This window comes from Balaenoptera ricei, chromosome 14 (genome assembly GCF_028023285.1).
Source record: "Balaenoptera ricei isolate mBalRic1 chromosome 14, mBalRic1.hap2, whole genome shotgun sequence".
NCBI classification, from domain to species: Eukaryota; Metazoa; Chordata; class Mammalia; order Artiodactyla; family Balaenopteridae; genus Balaenoptera; species Balaenoptera ricei.
In genome coordinates, this window is record NC_082652.1 from 32,861,978 (window position 1) to 32,882,447 (window position 20,470).

Consider the following 20,470-nt stretch of genomic DNA (forward strand, 5'->3'; position numbering starts at 1 on the left):
ACGAGTAAAACACGAATGCCCCTTTTCTAGAAATTTACTAATTTTGTATGTCAAACTGGAATTTCAATTCCTGTATTGCATCTATATTCATGGAAAACAGAGGAAGTTATCTCTGTTTTATGGGAAATGAAAAGATACCTAGTCTTTCTAGCTTTCTCTTTGCCTGAAACTTAGGGGTTGACTCTTCATTTAACCTAATTTTAAAGTCTTTTTTTTTTTTTTTTTTTAAATCAGTAGAAGCCAATGATTGGCTTTCTAATCCTAAATTCCAAATGGGAAGAAAATTTTCCTTTCCTTAACCAGGTCTTACCAACATTCAGTGTAGCAATGAGGACACAAAAATGCTTTGAGCAGAGATGTCACCCACTCCCACTCCCTCAGGTAATTTTAAAAATCTCACTTCTCTTTCTTAGATTATTTTATTAATCGGGATATTTAAAAATTAAGATGATACAAATAATATTAATAAACTATGCTTTTTTGCAGATTCCTTATAAATAAAAGTAGCCCTAAACATGCATGTCCTCTGTCACATGTGTTACAGTACACGTAAGTACACCAGGTCAGTCCATGCACTTATTAATTATTACATTCAATATGATATATAGAGAATCCTCCATAAACACTGCATTTAAAAGTTAATGCTCAGTTTTAATTTTTTGTTTCTAAAAAATAAATAAAATAATAAATAAATAAATAAATAAAATGTATTTATTTATTTGGCTGCGCAGGGTCTTAGTTGTGGCACGCAGGATCTTCGTTGCCACCTACAGGATGTGGCATGAGGGATCTAGCTCCCCCAGCAGGGATAGAACCCAGATCTCCTGCACTGGGAGTGCAGTCTTAACCACTGGACCGCCAGGGAAGTCCCTCAGCTTCTTTTAAAATTACGAATCTCATTTAGCTTTCAAAACCCTACCCAGATGTTACTACCTCCAAGAAATCTTAACCAGTTTCCCTCACTACTCAGACTTAAATACCTATTTTTGGGTGCTGTTAACACCTATATACTAAATTACTTATTTACATATGTGTCTCCCTACAAGACTGTAAACCGGAGGTCAAGACATTTATCCGTGTATGCTGGAGCCTAGAACGATACCTGGCACAAAGTAAGTATTCAATAAATGTTGAACTGAATTACTGGACATAGATTCAAGATAAATGTAGTCAATAAAACAAAGTCACAACTGAGTATAAAAAAAAAAATGAACACTAGAGTTAGAGAGTACGTGTACTTGGCTGATGGCTGTATCAATTTTTTGAAAGTCACTTTGTTTTGAAGTGACTTGGAAAATATTTGAAGGTAATGGGATAATGTGCAAGCATCTTCATCTGTCCTAAGAGAAGCAAAAGGGAGAGAGTTTGTGTGAAAGTCACTTTTGATGATGATCCCTAAGAAAAGTTATATGCAACATGCCAAAAGAATTGTCTGAAATCACTGTTTTTATTTCTAACTGGAGCTCTATTTGTTTCAAGGGTTTCTCAGAACTCAGTCCAAAGGCCACTGTCCCTGGAAGGCTCTCCTGTCTCCCCAGGGAGTAACATTCCTACCCCAGCCCCGCCTCCTTCATTGCATTTATTTACACTCATATCTGCCTCTTCCACTAGACAGAAAACCTTTTGAGGGCAGAGACTGTCTTACTATCTTCATATTCCTGATATCTGGTACACATGAAATACTGAATAAAAAATTCACAAAAAAATAAAATTAATTAAAAGCTTCTTTTAATTCTGAACAAGCCTAGCCAGCTCTTATTGAGGGCCTGGAATCTGGACATGGGCCTGTGTGCCAATGTTAATGGACCCTGCATTGTAGAAAGTGCCTGTGAAATTCTAGAAAACACGCCAACTTGCATTATTTTTTTTTCTAACATCAAACAATTCGACAGTAGAGTTTTTGCCCTTCATTTCACTAGAATTATTCAGTCTTATTCTTTTACGTCTATGAGGACTTTTTCCATGGGCAAATTTAATTGTGTAGAATTAGATTTTATCATCCATATCCCAAATTTCTGAAGGAAACTGTCTTTATTCAAAGAATTTCAATAGAACAAAGCAGCCAAGAGAGGGCCAACCAGATGTAGGGATATTGATTCGATATATAATAGTTCTTGATAATTACTTGTCTGCTTTAGTGCTTTCCCTCTCTGACCCCAATCAACAGAACTGCGAACACCGAACACCGTGGGGAAAGAAGAGGGAGAAGCCGGGAGGGTGCTGTGCTCACTGAGTGCCCTCAGGCGCACCCCTGCTCTCATCTGCTCTACTCAGGGCACCGCTGCTGGTCTCCCTCAGCTGCAGGCCAGGCAGGCAGGATAGCTTCTGGCCACTCACCTGCCTCAGCACCGGAGCTGCTGGGAGCACCCACCAAATATCTGTCGGGCACACACTGCGCTGGACACCAGCCAACAGTATCAGGGGGTGGCAGGGAAATCCAGATACTCTGTGCTCCTGGAGTTTAGAGACTAGCAGAGAAGAAAACTGAACAAGTACGTGCAATAACATTGGATGGATGTCATGATAAGGTAAATACAGATCGTCCGGTGTCAAACTCTAATACTTTTCAAACTCTAAGAATATTCTACCTTGACAAATAAGAACTGAGGAAAAGAGACTGGGTCTTTTGTACACGACTGCATGTCTGGCAACGCTTTTTCCCCCATTTTCTGATCAGTAAATTTAGGATAATAAAAGTACCTCCCTCATAAGGTTATGGTGACAAGTAAATGGAATGACACAAGGCAAAATGCTGTGAACAGGGCCGGGCACACGATGAATGGGCAGTGCATCCTTGCTGTGGTTATGTCACATAGAAAGGCACCTGGCCTAACCCAGCGTGTCCTAATTGAAGTGACTTCTAAGCTCAGTCTGAAGAATGGGAGGGAATTCATTGTGGATGTTATCAGTTTGCTAGAGCTGCCATAACAATGTACTACAGGTTGGGTGCTTTAAACAAAGGAATTTTTCTCACAGTTCTGGAATCTTGAAGGCCAAGATCAACGTGTCAGCAAGGTTGGTTTCATGCTGAGACTTCTCTCCTTGGCTTGGAGATGGCCATCTTCTCCTTGTGTCTTCACATGTTCTTCCTCCTGTGCCAGTGTGTGTCCTAATTGTCTCTTCTTATAAGATCAGGTTGGATTAGGGCCCACCCTAATAACCCCATTTTAACTTAATTACCTCTTTTTTAAAGGCCCTATCTCCAAACAGTCATATTCAGGGGTACTGCGGGTCAGGGTTTCAACATATGAATTGGGGGGCTGCAATTCAGCCCATAACAATGGGAGACACAGGAAGCGGCCCAGAGAAGAGGACTATTTCTAACAGAAATATCACTATTCAATAAATATTAATATTAAATATTAATATTAGAAATGTCACTATTTCTAATAATGTGTGAATTGAAACAGGATAGTGTAGCACGTTGACGAGAAACCGAATGAAATTAAACCCTTCTGTAGTATAGACTGCAAAAGAGGAATAGCAAGAGTTGAAGCTAGAACGTGGAGACAAATCAGGCCATGTAAGGCCTCTAAAAGAGTTTAAATGCAAAGCAGTTGGAGTTTACCCTAAGGGAATGAGAAACCATTGTAGAATTTCAAGCAGGGTGTGTATGTGGCACAAATGAACTCCATTTGATAGAGAAAAATCACTCTGCCTGCATTATAAGAAGATTTTTGGAGGCAGAGTGAGTTTGAGGCAAGGTGTTTGAAATAAGACAAGTGAGAAAGGCTGATGCCTTGAGTCAGGCCATGGGGTACAAGAAGCTGATACACTCCAGAGAGCTAATCAATAGACTCTGTGATTGATGGGGCAGGAGGGAAAAGGAGAACAATTTCCACGTAACCAGCAAATGGGTAGATAATGGTGAAGGAAGATGACAAAGTTGAAATGGACCTTTTGAATTTGAGAAACCGATGGGATTGCCATTACACCACTGGCTGTTGATAATATCTATGCTTACTAAACCCTGACTATACACCACAGAGTGTGCCAAGAAATTATGCAGATTATCATGCACCTTTCTACAATACAGACAAGGAAGCTTGGCCTTAGTGAGATACGTAACTTGGCCATGGTGCCACATCCTTTCCACACCCTCACCACCCCTACCACCACCCCTAGGGCACCACTATCTTAACCTCTGATGCCACAGATTAGTTCTGGCCACTTCTGTACAGTATATGAAGGCGATTGTACAGTGTATGCACTCTTTTGTGTATGTCCACATGCCTTTTTAAAGTCTGCAATTTAACTTGAGGAAAAAAAAGAGGCTGTTACAGATGGAGACATAAGTATAATCTTATGAACTCATTTTCTTGTCTTCTAAGGACTCCCGCATGGATGGATACATAGTACCTACAACATTCATATTCCCAGGTAAAACCAGGAATGTGAAATGAATCCGGAGAAGGACAAGGCCCACTGCAGTGCTGCATCCTTTAGAAGAGATTGAGTCGCAGACCCAGACTAACTGTAACAAATCCCTTCAGATGAATTAAAGATTAGGATGTAAAGTAATAGTAATGGTAAGAGAGGTTTTAAAGGGAAAGTTCTATTGTAATAGCTTAAAGTAAATTTAGATGATAATAAATGTGAAATCAACTCCAGTTGTTGATTTATCAAAGTAATCCCTTTTTCTAGTTAGGAATCTTTCACACTGCTAAGGAATTGAAAGTGACTTTAGATAGTATTTTGAATGTGTTTTAAAAACAACAGAAATGACGGTTAACTTTTTCATTAGTTTTAAAAATTCTTTTCTAAAACAATTTCATAGAAGTTGTACATTTAACTTAATATTTTACTCTCTGCTCATTATACTATATAATACTACATTGTACTTGCTGAATTCTGAGTTTGTTTCTTCCCTGGACCTAGGAATTTCTTGGTGGGGCAGGGATTACAGTCTTATTATTATTATTATTATTATTTTAATTTATTTATTTTATTTTTGGCTGCGTTGAGTCTTCGTTGCTGCACGCGGTCTTTCTCTAGTTGCGGCGCGCGGGCTTCTCATTGCGGTGGCTTCTCTTGTTGCAGAGCACGGGCTCTAGGCGTGCAGGCTTCAGTAGTTGCAGCACGCGGGCTCAGTAGTTGTGGCTTGCGGGCTCTAGAATGCAGGCTCAGTAGTTGTGGTGCACAGCCTTAGTTGCTCCACGGCATGTGGGATCTTCCCAGACCAGGGCTCGAACCCATGTCCCCTGCATTGGCAGGCAGATTCTCAAGCACTGTGCCACCAGGGAACCTCTACACTCTTATTTTTAAGGTAAGAGGATCTTGGCTTTGATAGTTCTCTTATGAATTATACTACTTTTGCTTTCAATCACCGTATTAAAAAAAACTGTAAAAAAAAATTTGACTTGGAAGGTGAAAACAATCATATTTGCAAATTTACTGCCATCAAACTCTTAAAGTTACCCAATGTTTGTAAAGGGAGAAAAAACTTATCTATTCACTTAACTGTTCTCCACAACAGGTTTGTTTGTTTGTTTGTACCTACATAGGCGTGCACAGTTAGGATATAAGTCCATTTCAGAGAAGAGTCCCATCATTTTTTAGCATAGTGAAATCTTTGAACTCCTACTGCACCTCTTTTGATCACATGTTTTTCTTAAACTCCTAAAATTCCCGATTATATTTGGATGTCCCTCTCCTACAAAAGAGCCAACATTTAGCCTAACCTTCTTGTTGAGCCAAACAAGGTTCTGATTACAATCTTAATGAACCTCCTTTTGAGAAAAGAATCCACCACCTATGACCAATATTTTGACTGCAGGATACTCTGCCTTTAAACTCGGTGGGAAGCAGCAACTTCCAGGTGAATTGTCAAGTCAGGTTGTTTTTAGCTGAGAAACTCTGCAGCTGGGTGTGAAAGCCTAGTTTCTCTGTCATATCTTTAATTTTTTCAAGGTCAGATAGATAAGAATCTGTGAAAGTATTCAAATTTTAGCTACTTTTTACTTTTCATTTCTGCTCTTATAATTTCCATATTCATTTCCTGTCATGGATGAGTTGTAGATTTCAGTTCCTTCACTCATTTAAGTCTGATGTCCCATAAGCATCTCTGGCTTATTTAAATTACTTAAACTTGTTAGGTGCAGAGCACAAGCTCTAAATATACATGTATATGTACTTTAACTAACCAACCATGCAGGGATAACTGGGTGAAAATTAGTAACATTTTAATAATAAATTAGACAATCACAGGAATGAAGATAAGTCATTGCAAAGGTATAAAACAAAAAAGAGTATACCCAAAGTGGGGCTTTTATTGATCACCAATAAGATATTCTAAATGAGAACTAGAATTTCCTTATTCATTTCTAAGCTTTTCTTTTTGAAAAATCTGATTTGTTCCAAATTTGCCTACCAACTCTTGAATAAAACTTTCTGAAACTTTAGAAATTGTGTCTAAAAGGATTAGAGTAAGAACTAAATCCCCATCTGCCAGGATATCTGAATTTGCCTCCTTTCAAATTATACATAAGGTATCTGTGGTGAAATGAAGATTAGGAGAAAACAGTAAGCATTTAAAAGGAAAAGCCCACTCCATGCTTGCTAAGTATTAAATTTTCATTGATTTTAGCCAGCATTTTATTCAAACTTACATTTACAATGTTACATGTGAAATGAGTATTAAAAAGTCAATAAAAACCCATTTAATAAAGCAACAAGATCCATATTATTTTAAAACAAATCTAAAGCAGTCCTATGTCCTTACCAGACTCTTGCTCACAATAAATCATCATTTCCTGTCTTGCCTTTGATCTTCTCTGATTTAAAACCACAACTCTCATTTATCTAAGATGATAAAAGGACAGATATAGAGCGAAAAAGCCACAAATACCATTAATACCTCACTTTCAGGTCTGTCTACCTACAAATCTTTAACTAGTCCAACCATCCAGAAGCAAAATCGGATAATTTACATTTCCCTTTCTATCCTTTCCTGCTTCCTGGAGCAATATTAAAGGATAAGCAAGCAACAGACTCTAAAGCAAATTCTATGCCCTAAACCAAAGAAGAATAGAGTATCTTATACATGCTCTATTATAGAGCATTTTATATATGCTCTATGGATTTTAACACCTCCTCCATCCCCATTTCTCATCTGATACAATTATACTATGTTTGTCACAGAAATTTCTTATTTTGAATCTTCTAAATAATATTTATAGCAGACCTACAATCCCATACAGTGACGTGTAAAAATAATCATTCCCCAAGCTTCAGTTTCCTAAATAAACTTGAGAAATAGCTATTTAACACAGCACAACAAACGGACTTCACAGCACTTGGAAAATGGCCCTCGAAGTCAAAATTATATAGCTCTGGCATGGAATTTCTGAGGTCTACCCCTCGGGAAACCATCCTCAAAGCCTCCTAACAGGTAATCCAAGGAGCAGAGCTCATTAATTTTCTTCTGGGGCAGTGCTGTGTGAAAGCCTGATATCCAGTCCTGCTTGTGTGGGGTGAACAACTCTGTGTTCAATGCTTTATTCTATTGAACTCTGGAAACTCCCTTGACATCAGTTTCTAAAGAATTTACCAAAGTTGCTAAAAACATTGGCTATTCAGTCTGGTGCTGTATCTCTGATGTCACAGGTCCCATTAACTGGAATGATGGAGAGAAGGACATAAAGAGTGAGAGATCACGCAATTTTGGAAAATTATATGTACCTGTCATGGCTTAATTCTTAATCCAACAGGATAGGTAGGTAGAACATCAAACACTACTTAAATTGTTCCTTTACCAAATCTGTATGAATTTTATTTCCCGAGGGTAGTAACATCATGATAGTTGTCAATCCAAACTTTGCATTAATCATCAGTATGTCCCTATAATGCCTAATTCAGAAACACTCCTCCCGATATGCAATGCTGGCCAGGTTTGTCTTCTCATTTATCTCTGACTCTGACCCATCTCTCTAGACCCATTTTACTTCTTAGGTTTTGCTCCATTTGTTTCTCTTCCTGTCCTTCCATCCTGCTCCACTCCCCATTCTCCCCTCTCTATCTCCACAAAGTACATAACAGAGCTTTCTCCTGTTTCCCAAACTTCACCACGTTAAAGAAGAGTGGCTTATTCTACTAATCAGTTTCATGTTCCCCAAAATACTGCTATTTCCCATATGTGATGACTATTAAACAGGCCATATTCTCTGCGAAGGGTCAGAAAGGATATTTTATGCTAGGTACTCCTGTGTTTAGGTTTTCAATACATTAAGGTGGTAGAGGTGGAACAGGGAGAGGGGGAAAGGAAGGAGGGCAGGAAATGATGATTCAAAGGACTGTGCAAAAAAAGAACGGTGCTTCATGGGGATATAAGAATATGAATAAGAGTAAGATTAAGAATAACAAGTTAATTCTTACATAGATCTTACTATGTGGCAATCATTGTTCTAAGGTCTTTACTTATATTGATGTCTTTAATCCTCACAATAAGTCTAGGAGATTAATTCTGTTATTATCCCCAGTGAGGAAAATGAGGGGCTGAAGGGTTAAATAACTTGCCCTAGTCAGTAGAAGAGCCAGAAATCTTGCTCTTCGACATTGATTTGCTTCTTTTAAAGCTAACAGAGGGGAGTTCCTCCCTGGCGGTCCAGTGGTTAGGACTCTGCACTCTCACTGCCAGGGCCCCGGGTTTGACCCCTGGTCGGGGAACTAGGATCCCGCAAGCCAGGTGGCGGGGCCAAAAATAAATAAAATAAAATGAAATAAAATAAAACAAAACAAGCCCACTAAAAGGAAAAAAAAAAAGCTAACAGAGTTGATTATTTCAATACTGGAGAGGGTGAAAGTGAAACTGACTTATGACCAAAATGGCCCAGTTCCTTTGTGACCAATATATGAACCCTAATAGTTGAGACACATACTAACTTAAACTGATTTTTTTGGTGCTTATTGATAATACAGAAAAATTGCTTAAATGTTGTCCCGGAATGATATTCATTTTAGAAAACGTGGAATACATTTTAAAGTATTTGGGCTTAGGCATAGGGTGACCACATGTGCTGGATTGTTTAGAAAAATCTCAGTTTATACCTGCTGTCCAGGCATGATTGTATAGCACCTACTTTCACTTTTAAAAGTGTCCCGTTTCAGACAAGAAAGTATATAGTCATCTTACTTATGCACAACCAGTGTAATTGGCACAAGCCAAATTGCACAAAATTCAGACCCAATCTCTTTATTGTATTACTTTCAGGTCATTCCTTTTGGCAACTCCAGAAGCTATTAGTCTATGCCAACAACAGCCAATGGCTGTTCACTGTCAGCATTGAGTCCATTATCTTTATGCACATTTTTTCTTGTTTCATGGTCCCATCCCCAAGCTTTCTATTCAACAAGCATCTTTCACTCAGTTTTTTCTACCTGTAAAATTAATTAGGATTACTGATTAACTCTAAAACTTCTAAAAGGCAAAATCAATACAAAACAAACACCCTCCTTCCCTACTTCAAGACATATATAATTTAAAAACTTTCTGTGCAACTAAAGCCGCATAAAGTTAGCTCCATAAATGTTAGTTTAAAATCATATATGCTCATAAAAGGGAGAGTTCTATTGATCTTTTCTTCTCAAACATTTTACAGGATTTGGTACATCACCACGTGAATTTCAAATGATCTCTTATTCATCTTCTGAGAATCAACATCTGCATAAAAACTGATAAGTGCTGCATTTGGTTTTAATAATTCTGATTCTTTCATTTCCTCCTCCTAAAATCAGTTGTTTTTACCATCATGAGCTCAGTGGTGCTTTTCCCCATTTCCCTTTTTTCTGCCTCTTCCTACCTTCAAAGACTTCATTTCCCTCTAGTCCTTTTGCCAAATTACTCCCTCTCCTCCTCCAATACTTTCTGTTCTATAATAACCACTCTAGTGACACTTCTGTCCTTAAGGATTCCATTGTCACTTTTTGGAAACAAGCCACTGTTCATTATTCACTCTCTCACATTACACTTCCAGTAATGCCCCCAACTCAGCAATTGCCTTAGTAGGCCTATGCTTTCTCCATAGCACTTTATAATTCTTCTGAGAAATTACTTACTCTTGGTCTCCTTACACAAAACCCCTGACCACCCTACCCTTGGATCAAATTATCCACTCAGATGTACAGTCTACTTGGGAAACTCAGCTGACAAATAAAGCTTCCCAGCTCCTAGGCTTCATTCACCTCATTGCTTATGAAGATCCTTGGGAAACTGACCTACAGAGAGGAGGGAGGAAATTCCTGCCCTCCATCCATAGGAGATCAGTTTACGTGCCCTGAAGCACTGGACTGCATTGTTTTACTCTTATCTCGGGTCCACATAACTACAGATGTTTGAGGGTACAGTTGACCACTAGTTCTGGAAAGTGTTCCATGCCAGTGTAAATCAGTATGAGGTAGACAATAGCCTACAATGTCCTGCTTAGTGACTTAAAAGTTTTGACAGTGTTCTGCAGATCTTAGTATTTAAACTTATCTTGATTATGATACCCAACATAGAACTGTATTCATCTTTAATTTCCACTAAATGGCCTCAGCTATCCAAAGAGGTTTAATCTCACTATGATAATGACATATCATTAAAGGGTTCTCTATAAAAGTTGCTTTGGATGTGTGGTACCTTTTGGGGAGAAACTGCTATAAGGTTTGAAGATCACATTTAATAGAAAGAAGTGAATTTCATTAAAGATGTAAGGAAAGTAATTACAGCTTCAGAGTCACATGGCCAAAGGCAAATTATACATTCCATTCTATAATAATGTTTTAAATAGACATTACTTCCTAGTTACCTGTTACCTTGTTCCTTCATGAAAGTGGTCTTATTTGCAATAAGTAGATATCCTGAACAAAGCTGGAGTCATTGCAAACAGAGAATCAATTGTATCACATATTTTAGAGTGATGAGATGACACTTAAGCACGTGTTCGCCAACACATAGACCAAAATTTGACCAAATCTTAATCATGAAAAACGAGCATGTCTCTGTATGTCAGCTTTACAATTACACTCCTATAGGAATTTCGGTAATCTCTTTGTCTTTTATGGACAGGGACAATATTTACTAAGACAAAAATCGGTATGCTTGGGGTGAAATGTTTCAAGATGAAACTCAACTAGAGTCAGACACACGCAGAAGCCACAGCTCTGGGAAGACCATCAGAATTCAAACTTTAAAACAACAACAAAAAGAAGACACCTCAAAGCATTCAATTCCATTTCTCCAAATGTCATCCTTTCAATTATCTTAAAAATACCCATATTACTAAGAATAATTTTTAAAGGTCAGTCTCTAACTAAAGCTCATACTGTGTGAGGTTTTATATATCATTCCTTCCAACTATGGACTGCACTTACTGAATGAGCTGGAACTTTACTGTGTGATATAGAGTAAATCATACGATTGCATTATCCCCATGAATCACAAATACAGATAGGGGACAGAGAAGAAAAAAATATAGTTGATTTCAGTTTGGTCTCACTGAAAACACGATACTTGTTCTTACTGTCCCTTTACATTAGAGAGAATAGGAATGTCTAAAAAATTCTTTGAAAGGCTAATTGGAAGATTTATTTTTAATTAGACACAAGCAGTGGCTCTCACGTCAAATTATTTTTTTTTTTACTTTAAGCTTTTACAATTGCAATATTGTACTGAAAGTAAGCAGAAATATTTAATAGTCTTATTTAATAGTCTCTTTCAAGGACACTTTCCTTAAAAAAAACAAAACAAAACAAAAAAAACACTACAAAATCAGCCCTCAGGTACCATTTCACACTGGCACCTAGGTATCCCAAGGCTCTTATTTCACTGTGCCCTCCCAAATTATAGCCTAGATTCAGAATCACTTGACTAAGTGGTACTTCTGTAAGACACAAAAGCTACTGATTTATTGAGAGGCTTGAGGCTCTATGTTTACTTCATCACACTCCTATGTATAGTGTTTATAGCAACAATAGAAAAAAATCATCCTCAGTCAGTGAGTCAAAGATAAAATCACATAGAATGATTATGAGCATATATAGAGGGAAAAATAAACGCATACCTTGGTGGGATGATACTGAGGCATTTCTTAGGAGACTACTCTCTGCATTCCTGAATTGTGACCGAGATGATAAAGAAGTGTGGAGAGGAACAAGTGACCTCATTGTCACCTGTCCGTGCTCTTTAGCTGAGGAGGCAGAGCCTGTGTTATCACATGGCAATCACCACACAGCAATTCCAGCTAAGAACTGACCTTGCACCAGATGAGAAGCAGCCAGAGCCCAGCTCACAGAGTCCCTTCTGTTTAGACATGGTTCTCGTTGTACAGAGGCTGGAGTGAATTCAGCAACTGGTTTTGTCGAGCCTGGAACCTATGCTACGCCGCACGAGGTCTGTGTTAACTGAAGACACAAATGGCCTCGGATGTAGACAGAAAAGACTGTGAGAGACGGAGTTAGAGACAGGATCAAACAAAAGCTCAAATTTGAAAGTTAAGCTCTAGTCCTTGGTTTACTTGTGATGCCAGTGATACAATCAGAATAGATAAGGAGGTCTGTTTTGCTTCACTGTTTGAATTTGGGTCTGAGGACCCAATAAGTTATGATAATGTTCACACTCTTTTGCAACAGTTCCAGAAACTGTGGTTGTTAAATTCAGTAGGAGAAAGAATTCCATTTGGCTCCACTCATGTTTTCCTCCCAGAGTAGAAATGAGGATTAATAAAAGCATGTCTGAGTAGAAAACTTATTAGTCTACCAAGGGTGAATGGGCACTGGAGGATTTGTAAAGGGAGCTAAAATTAAATTCTTAATACAATTTAACGTCAATTAAATGCATGTAATGAGAGTGACCACCCCGAAAATTAATCTATTTTATAGTTAAAGTATAATCATATTGGTCTGTTCTACAAATGTAGCTCTCCTTCCTTTCTAATTAAATACTACTTTATGAAGCTGGACTTCCCAGACACCTGGAATTTTTTAAAAAGATTTGTAGGCATGTCTTCAAAATGAGAGGGACTTTGCTACTTCTTATAATAGAAAAATTGGTTTCTTGTCTTAGCAATTGCCAATTAACTTCATAACCCTAGAGAATTTCAAGGAAAGGAAACCAAACTAAAATCAGAAAGGAAAATTACATAACAAATACCATGGTTTACACCATCACAGAGACAGCACTGTTGTATTCTGTGATCTATGAAGCTGCTGCCGCTGCTCTTACTGGGCCTGGCAGTGCCATCTCCAGATGCGACACCCCAGTAGAGAACCAGTAGATAATTCAGACACCCCAGTAAAGTATGTGTGTGCCCACCGGTTTGAGGCTTCTTGTTGACCCAGCTGGCACGGCTCATTTTGCCTTTCTACGCCCCAGTCCCAACAATCTCAATTTCTATGTATATTCCTCCTGGCCATTATTTTCCAGTCTTTAAAATTATATCCTCTAATATCCTCTGAATCATCCCTAGCTACTGAGTCCTAAATTAGATGCTGCATTTTAACAGGAGACACATTATCCCCGAGAACGACTGTCTCAAATGAGGTCATGGACACTCTAGTTTTACAGTTTGAAAAACAAAAGCATTTCCCTTTTCTGTTACCTGCCAGGGATTTTTTTCTTTACAAGAGAGAAAATCTGACAAAGTGAAAGCATAAGCAACTGACCATGTGGAACCTGACCCTGATTAGCATTTCCCTGTGTTTCTTCAGTGTTTCATTTTCTTTTTCTTATTGTAAGAAACTGTCTTCTACAATAAATTTTAACCAGAGTCGATTAGTTTGTTTTCTAGTTTTGGAAAAAAAAATCATACATGGCCCCCTTCCCTCCATTTCACAGACATTTATGGGGCATGTGGCTGGACACGGAGATCGTAAGGACACACCGTGGCTCCAGCTCTTAGGGGGCTGCGAGCAGTGGAGTACAGGGGGCAGCTACAGAGAAGTCACATCAGCATTACCATCAAGAATAATAACCTGAGGGCAGCAGTAGGCCCAGGGTTCACTGGGAGCACAAAGGAGAGAAACTGGATACAGACTGGAAGAGAAGAGGAAAAGGTATTAGGGCAGGTTTTCTAGACAACAGAAGCTGTGGTCCAATCCCCAGGGACGACAGGACTTAACCAGGTGAAGACTGGGGAGAAGGCTCTCCCAGCAAGGGAAGGAGGATGTGCAGAAAGGGCTCTTGGGACCTCAAATATGCTATAAACTGCTTGATGAACAGGCTATATGTAATCAAGGCAGGATACAAAACCCTGTATAAGGAGAAATATCTGTCCACTCCAGAAATCGGTTGGACAATGCTGCCAGGGAATGTTTGTAGGCAAGAGCAGTATTTGTTTGGCTGCCACCTTTTTAACTTTCCTATAAAGATATGCTACAAATTTGCAACTCATGACTTCAGCTCACCTTTCTTTTTTTTTTTTTTTTTTTTTTAAAGGGAAAGGTTTAAGCATTTACCCTGTCTTTTTTTTTTTTTTTAATTAATTAATTAATTAATTATTTAATTTATGGCTGTGTTGGGTCTTCGTTTCTGTGCGAGGGCTTTCTCTAGTTGCGGCAAGCGGGGGCCACTCTTCATCGCGGTGCGCGGGCCTCTATCGCGGCCTCTCTTATTGCGGAGCACAAGCTCCAGACGCACAGGCTCAGCAGTTGTGGCTCACGGGCCCAGTTGCTCCGCGGCATGTGGGATCTTCCCAGACCAGGGCTCGAACCCGTGTGCCCTGCATCGGCAGGCAGATTCTCAACCACTGCGCCACCAGGGAAGCCCCAGCTCACCTTTCTTGAATCTATTTTCAGTGTGGTATGGCTACTGAATAGATAATGTGCAAACAGACCAGATCAGTTGTTTGCTCTGATTAACTTTCAGCTCAAACTTTTTTTTCCTCATGTTATGATTATATTGGTCAGAGATGTACTAGAAGCTTTAACTCCAATCGCAGAAATGCTTCATTTACAAAAGCAAACACTTTCCTCTCTGTCTTGGCACACAAGACTAGGGACTGGTGGTCTCATGTGCCGATCACACACCTGCACAGGGATCCAAGGAAAGCACTAGAAACACCAAGCAAACTCCCATTCAGGACACCGAACTTGGACTGGGGGTATGAGGGTAAAATAAAAAAAGGGAGGGGATTAACTTACCTTGTCTTCCTATTAGAAAACAATTATACAATTTCCCACCCCTCATGTGTGCAATACTGAAAGGCTTCTGTTTCCTCTACACATTCTTCAAGAATGGCTAAAACTCAGTACCTTCTTGTGCCCTGATCTCGTTAAATGTTGACTGCCAACATTTTTCACTTCTGAGAACAGAAACATCCCATTCATACAGGTATTATCTCATAAGTGCAAGGCACTCCCAGCTTCTGCCCCATTGGCTTTCTCATATCAGCCAGAAATGCCCAAGCCCAGACGCTGGCCATCACAGCAATGCCACCCGGAAGTGTCCTGACTGTGGGGAGACACACAGGACAGCAGGCATTCTATCTGTTTTTATATTGAATTTGTCCAGCAGTCGTTCAAAGCTCACCTCAAGTCCTGGGGAAACACTCTGAATACTATAAGTATACTCTCCAGGTATATGAAATGGTCCTGATAACTGTAAATGTAAAGATACCCTGGATAGAAAAAAAAGAGAGGAAATTTTAAATAATTTGACCAATATCTTTTGAACCGGCGGTCCACAAATCACCTGAAAATGCATGCAAACTTGTACAGCATACATATGTGTACTTTTCATAAAGGTCTAAGGCTTTTATTAGATTCTTGAAGCATTCTATGACTTGAAAAAGCTAAGAAATACATGATAAAAAGTAACTCTTATTTCGGTATGTAAAAATACAACTCAGGTGCACAAGCTAGAAATATCAAGGAAACATAAAATACATCACCTTTTGCCTTCATTTGTGTATCTTTGAGCAATGAATACCAAATTAAAAGATAGTATTTGCTACACATGCTGTCTGTGAAAAGTTACCTTGCTTCAATAGTTCATCCGATAATTCTGACAATACATTTTGTAATTTGGCTTCAAATAAATTCACCCTAACACCAGAAAAAAAGATATTCTGGATGTAAAATAGTTCCCCAAAGTAGGTATTGATACAGTAAATGGTTTGTTTAATTGAATACTTGCTAAATTTGAGGTCCAATCACACTCGGGTATGTGGAGAATTCTATTCTAGGAGTAGCATAATTCCAGGAAGATGGAAAACCTGTAACTGAATCTCCTTCACCACTTTCCAAAAACAAATAGGGGTGCATTCCAAACACCAGCAGCCACAGGCTTAACTGCAGCTGACCAAGTCTGAGATGACCTACAAAATCTTCTCTGTTATTAGTAACATTCCTGCCTTCATGGAATTACCAAAATGCATGTGGGGGTCAGGGTTTCATTAGTGTTGAGTTAGTCTTCTCCCCCATCTGCCCTGTATCCCTCTGGGGCACAACACTAGGAAAATTCTGTCATCCACAATACCCAGCTGTGTCACCCAACTGCAAGCCAAGTTAATGGGAATAAAAGCTATGCTAAATGTGTAGTCTGAAGATGGGACTTTGGCTGAACCACTAGCATTCCAGCATATGTTTGCGATTATCATTAAGCCACCTACTCCCAAGATATAAGCTACTTTGTATTGGTTATTTGACTGGGGGAGTAGAGTAGGGGGGTGGGTAATAAAGTTCTAAAAGAATTATGTTTATGCTTCAGTCTGATTCTTTCAAAACAAATTCTCATTAATTTTGAAAGAAATGTACAAAGAGTTGAAGACACCCTCCCAAGGTGAGGTACTCTCATTAATTTATTTTCATTGGTTTGGCTGTGACAATTAATATCTCTTTGACAATTCACTCATTGAGCCAATCCCATCCCACAAATAAAATCTTGCAAATATTTGTATAGACGTTACCACTACTTCCCTCACCAATTTCTCAGTACATCCAAGCTGAATTGAGCCCCCTTGTATACCCTCTCTTTGCCGCACACCCTACCCATACACTAGGATACCCACATCACCCAGTATGTCCACGTGCCCAACTAAAACACCACTCCTCTAGGAAGCAAAGCCTGTGTTCTCTCCAGAGGCATGAAGCTAAATAAGACATGGTTCCCAATGGTCTCGGGATCCCTTAACAGCCCCTCAAGCACGGAAACTCCATCCTGTTTAGCTGTGATCCTTCACAGTGCCCTCAGGGAAGATACTCAGAAGATACGTGCTAAGAAAGAAATTAAAAGAAAGAATAAATGGATGAATGAACTGAATGACAGAGAATCTAGAGGTCTCTATTTTCTCAGTTTAATTTTTATTTTTTTCACACACTTACAATGTTAGAACAATTATTTGGACAAAGTGTTCAATATACTGGTTTTTTAAATCAATTAACCTGTTTGCTAAATGTATAACCCTCATTCTTTCTTAGCCAACCCTTGGTTTGGTTTCCAGAATACTACCACTGAATTCCTAATTTTTTTTCTCTCTCTCTCTCTCAACCTTTCATTCCTTTAAAATATGTGAGCTAAGACAGTTTCCCCAAATGTCAGTCTGATAGCATATTTGAGGTAATGTGACTCATATCCATCACAAACTGAACAGGGCAGAGAACACTAGCTAAAGACCTGGGGGTTCTGAATAGTCTGTGCTCTTCTTCCACTGACTCCTTGTGACCTTGAAAAGTCACTACTCTGAGACTCAGTGTCCTCGCTGAAAGGTGAGAGGTTGTTACTAATACAACCCCCAATTCCTTTCAGCTTTATGTATTCTTGAGAATAAATTCTCTGTATCTTGCTATTATAGGCTTACAAGTTTCATGAGTAGGCAGACCAGGAAGCTGTCTACATTAGGGGACTGAGTTCTAGGGCCCACGGGCCACATCCAGCCCACTGCCCATTTTTGTAAATAAAGTTTTATTATAGTACAGTCATGTCTATTGGTTTATCAACTGCTGCTTTCGTGCTAATGATGGTGGAGTTACAACAGAGACTGTATGGCCAGCAAAGCCCAAAATACTGGTCTTTTGCAGGAAAACATAGCCAATCTCAGTTCTACAAAATGTGCATTGAGGATTGTGACTTCCTACCGAAAGATCTTGCCTCTCTTCCTTGAATGAGACCTGGAATTTCACCATTAGAAGTTACAAAATGTATATATGCTTTGGAAAGGCAAAATGCCTCAAGTGTTAAGCAGATAGTCCCCTAGTAGTAATCAAATGATCCCTATCTGAGACAGCAAAGGAACATGGAAGGGCCCAGGCAAGCCAAAGCAAATTGAGCAGGCACCAAAGATAAATTTGCTTACTTCCCAATTTTGCTTGGGTCCACCATGGAGAGATGAGTCTCTAGATTTTGATATTGTGATGGGTTTTCATCTAAACCTGCTCCCTCACCTAGCCCCTCTTTTATGTAACAGCCGATGCCTATGGGACAGCTGGATGACAATCAGGTACGACAATAAAATAAAACCACCAAAGGGTCTACATACATTTTTCCCACTTTCAGGCTCTGATGAAATGATGTGTTTGAATCTCAAAAGCCATTACTCTGAGGAAAGGAAGGCAGACACAAAACAATATATACTGTAATGTTCTGTTTATATGACTTCCAAGAATAGGCAATATTAAGGTATGGTGATAGAAGTCAGAAACTGGCAGGAAGTAAAAGGGGCATGAAGGACATTTTCAGAGTGATAGAAATGTTCTATATCTTATTTTGGATGGCAGTTACATGGGTTAAAAATCAACTAGCTGAATCCTTAACTGTGCATTTTACTCTATATTAAGTATATCTCAACTTTAAAATTTATTAAGTGACTATTATCACTAAATAAAGGCTTTTTTGTTTGGGGATATGTCTTCAGAAATCTTGAAGATCTTTAGGATCATTGTCATTATAAAAATTTCCCCCCATAGGAATGGTTAAGAGGGTGAGGGGAAGGGGAGGTGGCTCTTGGCCTCTGCGTCCATTTCCCTCACAGGTACATTCTTGCAATATGTCATGGGATACCTCAGTTTGGGGACCTACTCTTTCACAAAAACTCAAAAGCAGAAAATGAGGAAATAGTTGAAACAGATTTGTCTCCTTAAATTGTGTGTATGTGTTGCTGGACTATTAAAAAACACAGAGAAGATATACAACAACACGCTCACATGTTTCTTGGAAGTCTCTGCTTTACTTAATTTGCATTAAATTTATTCTAATATAGTGCCAAATAGAAGTATTAAATCTAGCACATATGATATTAATAAAAATGTATCTTTCAAAAAATTGTTATTAATAAATGCTCTTTTAAATCTGAACAAAAAATAATGAAGTGCCATGGCATTCTTCAACAGTATCTAGCATTCCTATTAACTGGGCTACCAGTCTACAATCATCTGAGAAATAAAAATCAGTTCTGCTTATTGGACAGGCTATATTTTTCAAAGAAAAGCTGAAAGACAAATACCTTACTGATACATTAATCTGACTTTGGTAGCTTGTTTGAAATGAACCAAACTCTACTTAAGAGTAATCAAAGGTACTAAATTAGGCAACAATACATGCTTACTGCACAGACAGCATAAGTACCCAAGAGATCATTTAAATAGGCAGAGTTAAATGAGAAGGGGAAAAGTGTTATTACAAAATTAGTACAGGTCTGAACCCGTGTTTTGGTTAAAAGTCTAGAATTATCTAATTACCTTCATTTCCAACTTAACAATTGAGAAAAAGAGAATTTACATGTTAGAAGGGATCTAGAGGTCAGCTAATGGAAGCCCTTCATTATTCTAATGAAGAAACTGGGCATGTAACCGAGTTCAGTCTGACCTTCATCGTTTTACCCAAAATGCACAGTAAGTGGTCTCTCCCCTCGCTGGCTGGTCTCATATTACGTGGCCTCAGGACACCAGCAACTGTGGCTACAATCGCTGTCCCTTTTCCTCAGACTGGTTCTTCTGCCAAAAACTCTTCCCCCTCTCATTCTTCCTACTAACTCATGCTCATTCTTTAAGGCTTAATCTAGTTATGACTCCTCCCAGATGCTTCCCTTGACCCCTTTCTCACCCACATCCATTTGAGCCCCGAGTGTTAGTTACACCTTCTCTGCTTTCCCAGAGCACCTCATGAGTTTTTCCTCAATCATTCTTTCAACCATTCAAATACTGAGTGTCTGCTCTGGGCCAGTGGGCTAATGCTGGGGAGACAGAGAGAGAGAGAGAGAGAGACTTCCTTTCTACCCTCAAGGAGCTGCACTTCAGATGCAGCTGAAATGCCTGTTAACAGTCCATCTATTCTCACTGAAGGACTATTAAACCATTTTTGCAGCCCCAGAACCTGACAGAGTGTATGGCATACAAAGGCTCAATAGATGGCTGTTCAATTTCACTTTTATTGTAAAAATCAGGAGTTCAAGTTTTTCTTCTTTTAATGAGTAAAATGACCCTTGAGCAAAATTTAATCTTTAAAACAATGGAGGGTATATTTACCTTCTATTAATTATCCATACTGCTCTCAGTTTTATGT

The 20,470-nt window shown here is 38.9% G+C and overlaps 1 protein-coding gene across 13 annotated transcripts in view; it reads right to left on the minus strand.

Moving 5' to 3' along the window:
* ARHGAP28 (Rho GTPase activating protein 28) overlaps positions 1-20,470 on the minus strand; it is a 155,860-nt gene that overhangs the window by 122,697 nt on the left and 12,693 nt on the right. The window contains exons 2-4 of one of the 13 annotated variants that reach the window (XM_059894307.1): positions 15,503-15,590; positions 13,948-14,008; positions 12,231-12,416 (exon numbers count right to left, since the gene is read on the minus strand). The exons of 8 other annotated variants lie outside the window; for them this stretch is intronic. In XM_059894307.1, the coding sequence (XP_059750290.1) occupies positions 12,231-12,289 (59 nt within the window). In that variant the 5' untranslated portion in view covers positions 12,290-12,416; positions 13,948-14,008; positions 15,503-15,590. Of the gene's footprint in view, positions 1-12,038; positions 12,061-12,230; positions 12,417-13,947; positions 14,009-15,502; positions 15,591-20,470 lie in introns of those variants that run through there. 4 more of the 13 variants (XM_059894308.1, XM_059894306.1, XM_059894310.1 and 1 more) reach the window with 4 other exon arrangements.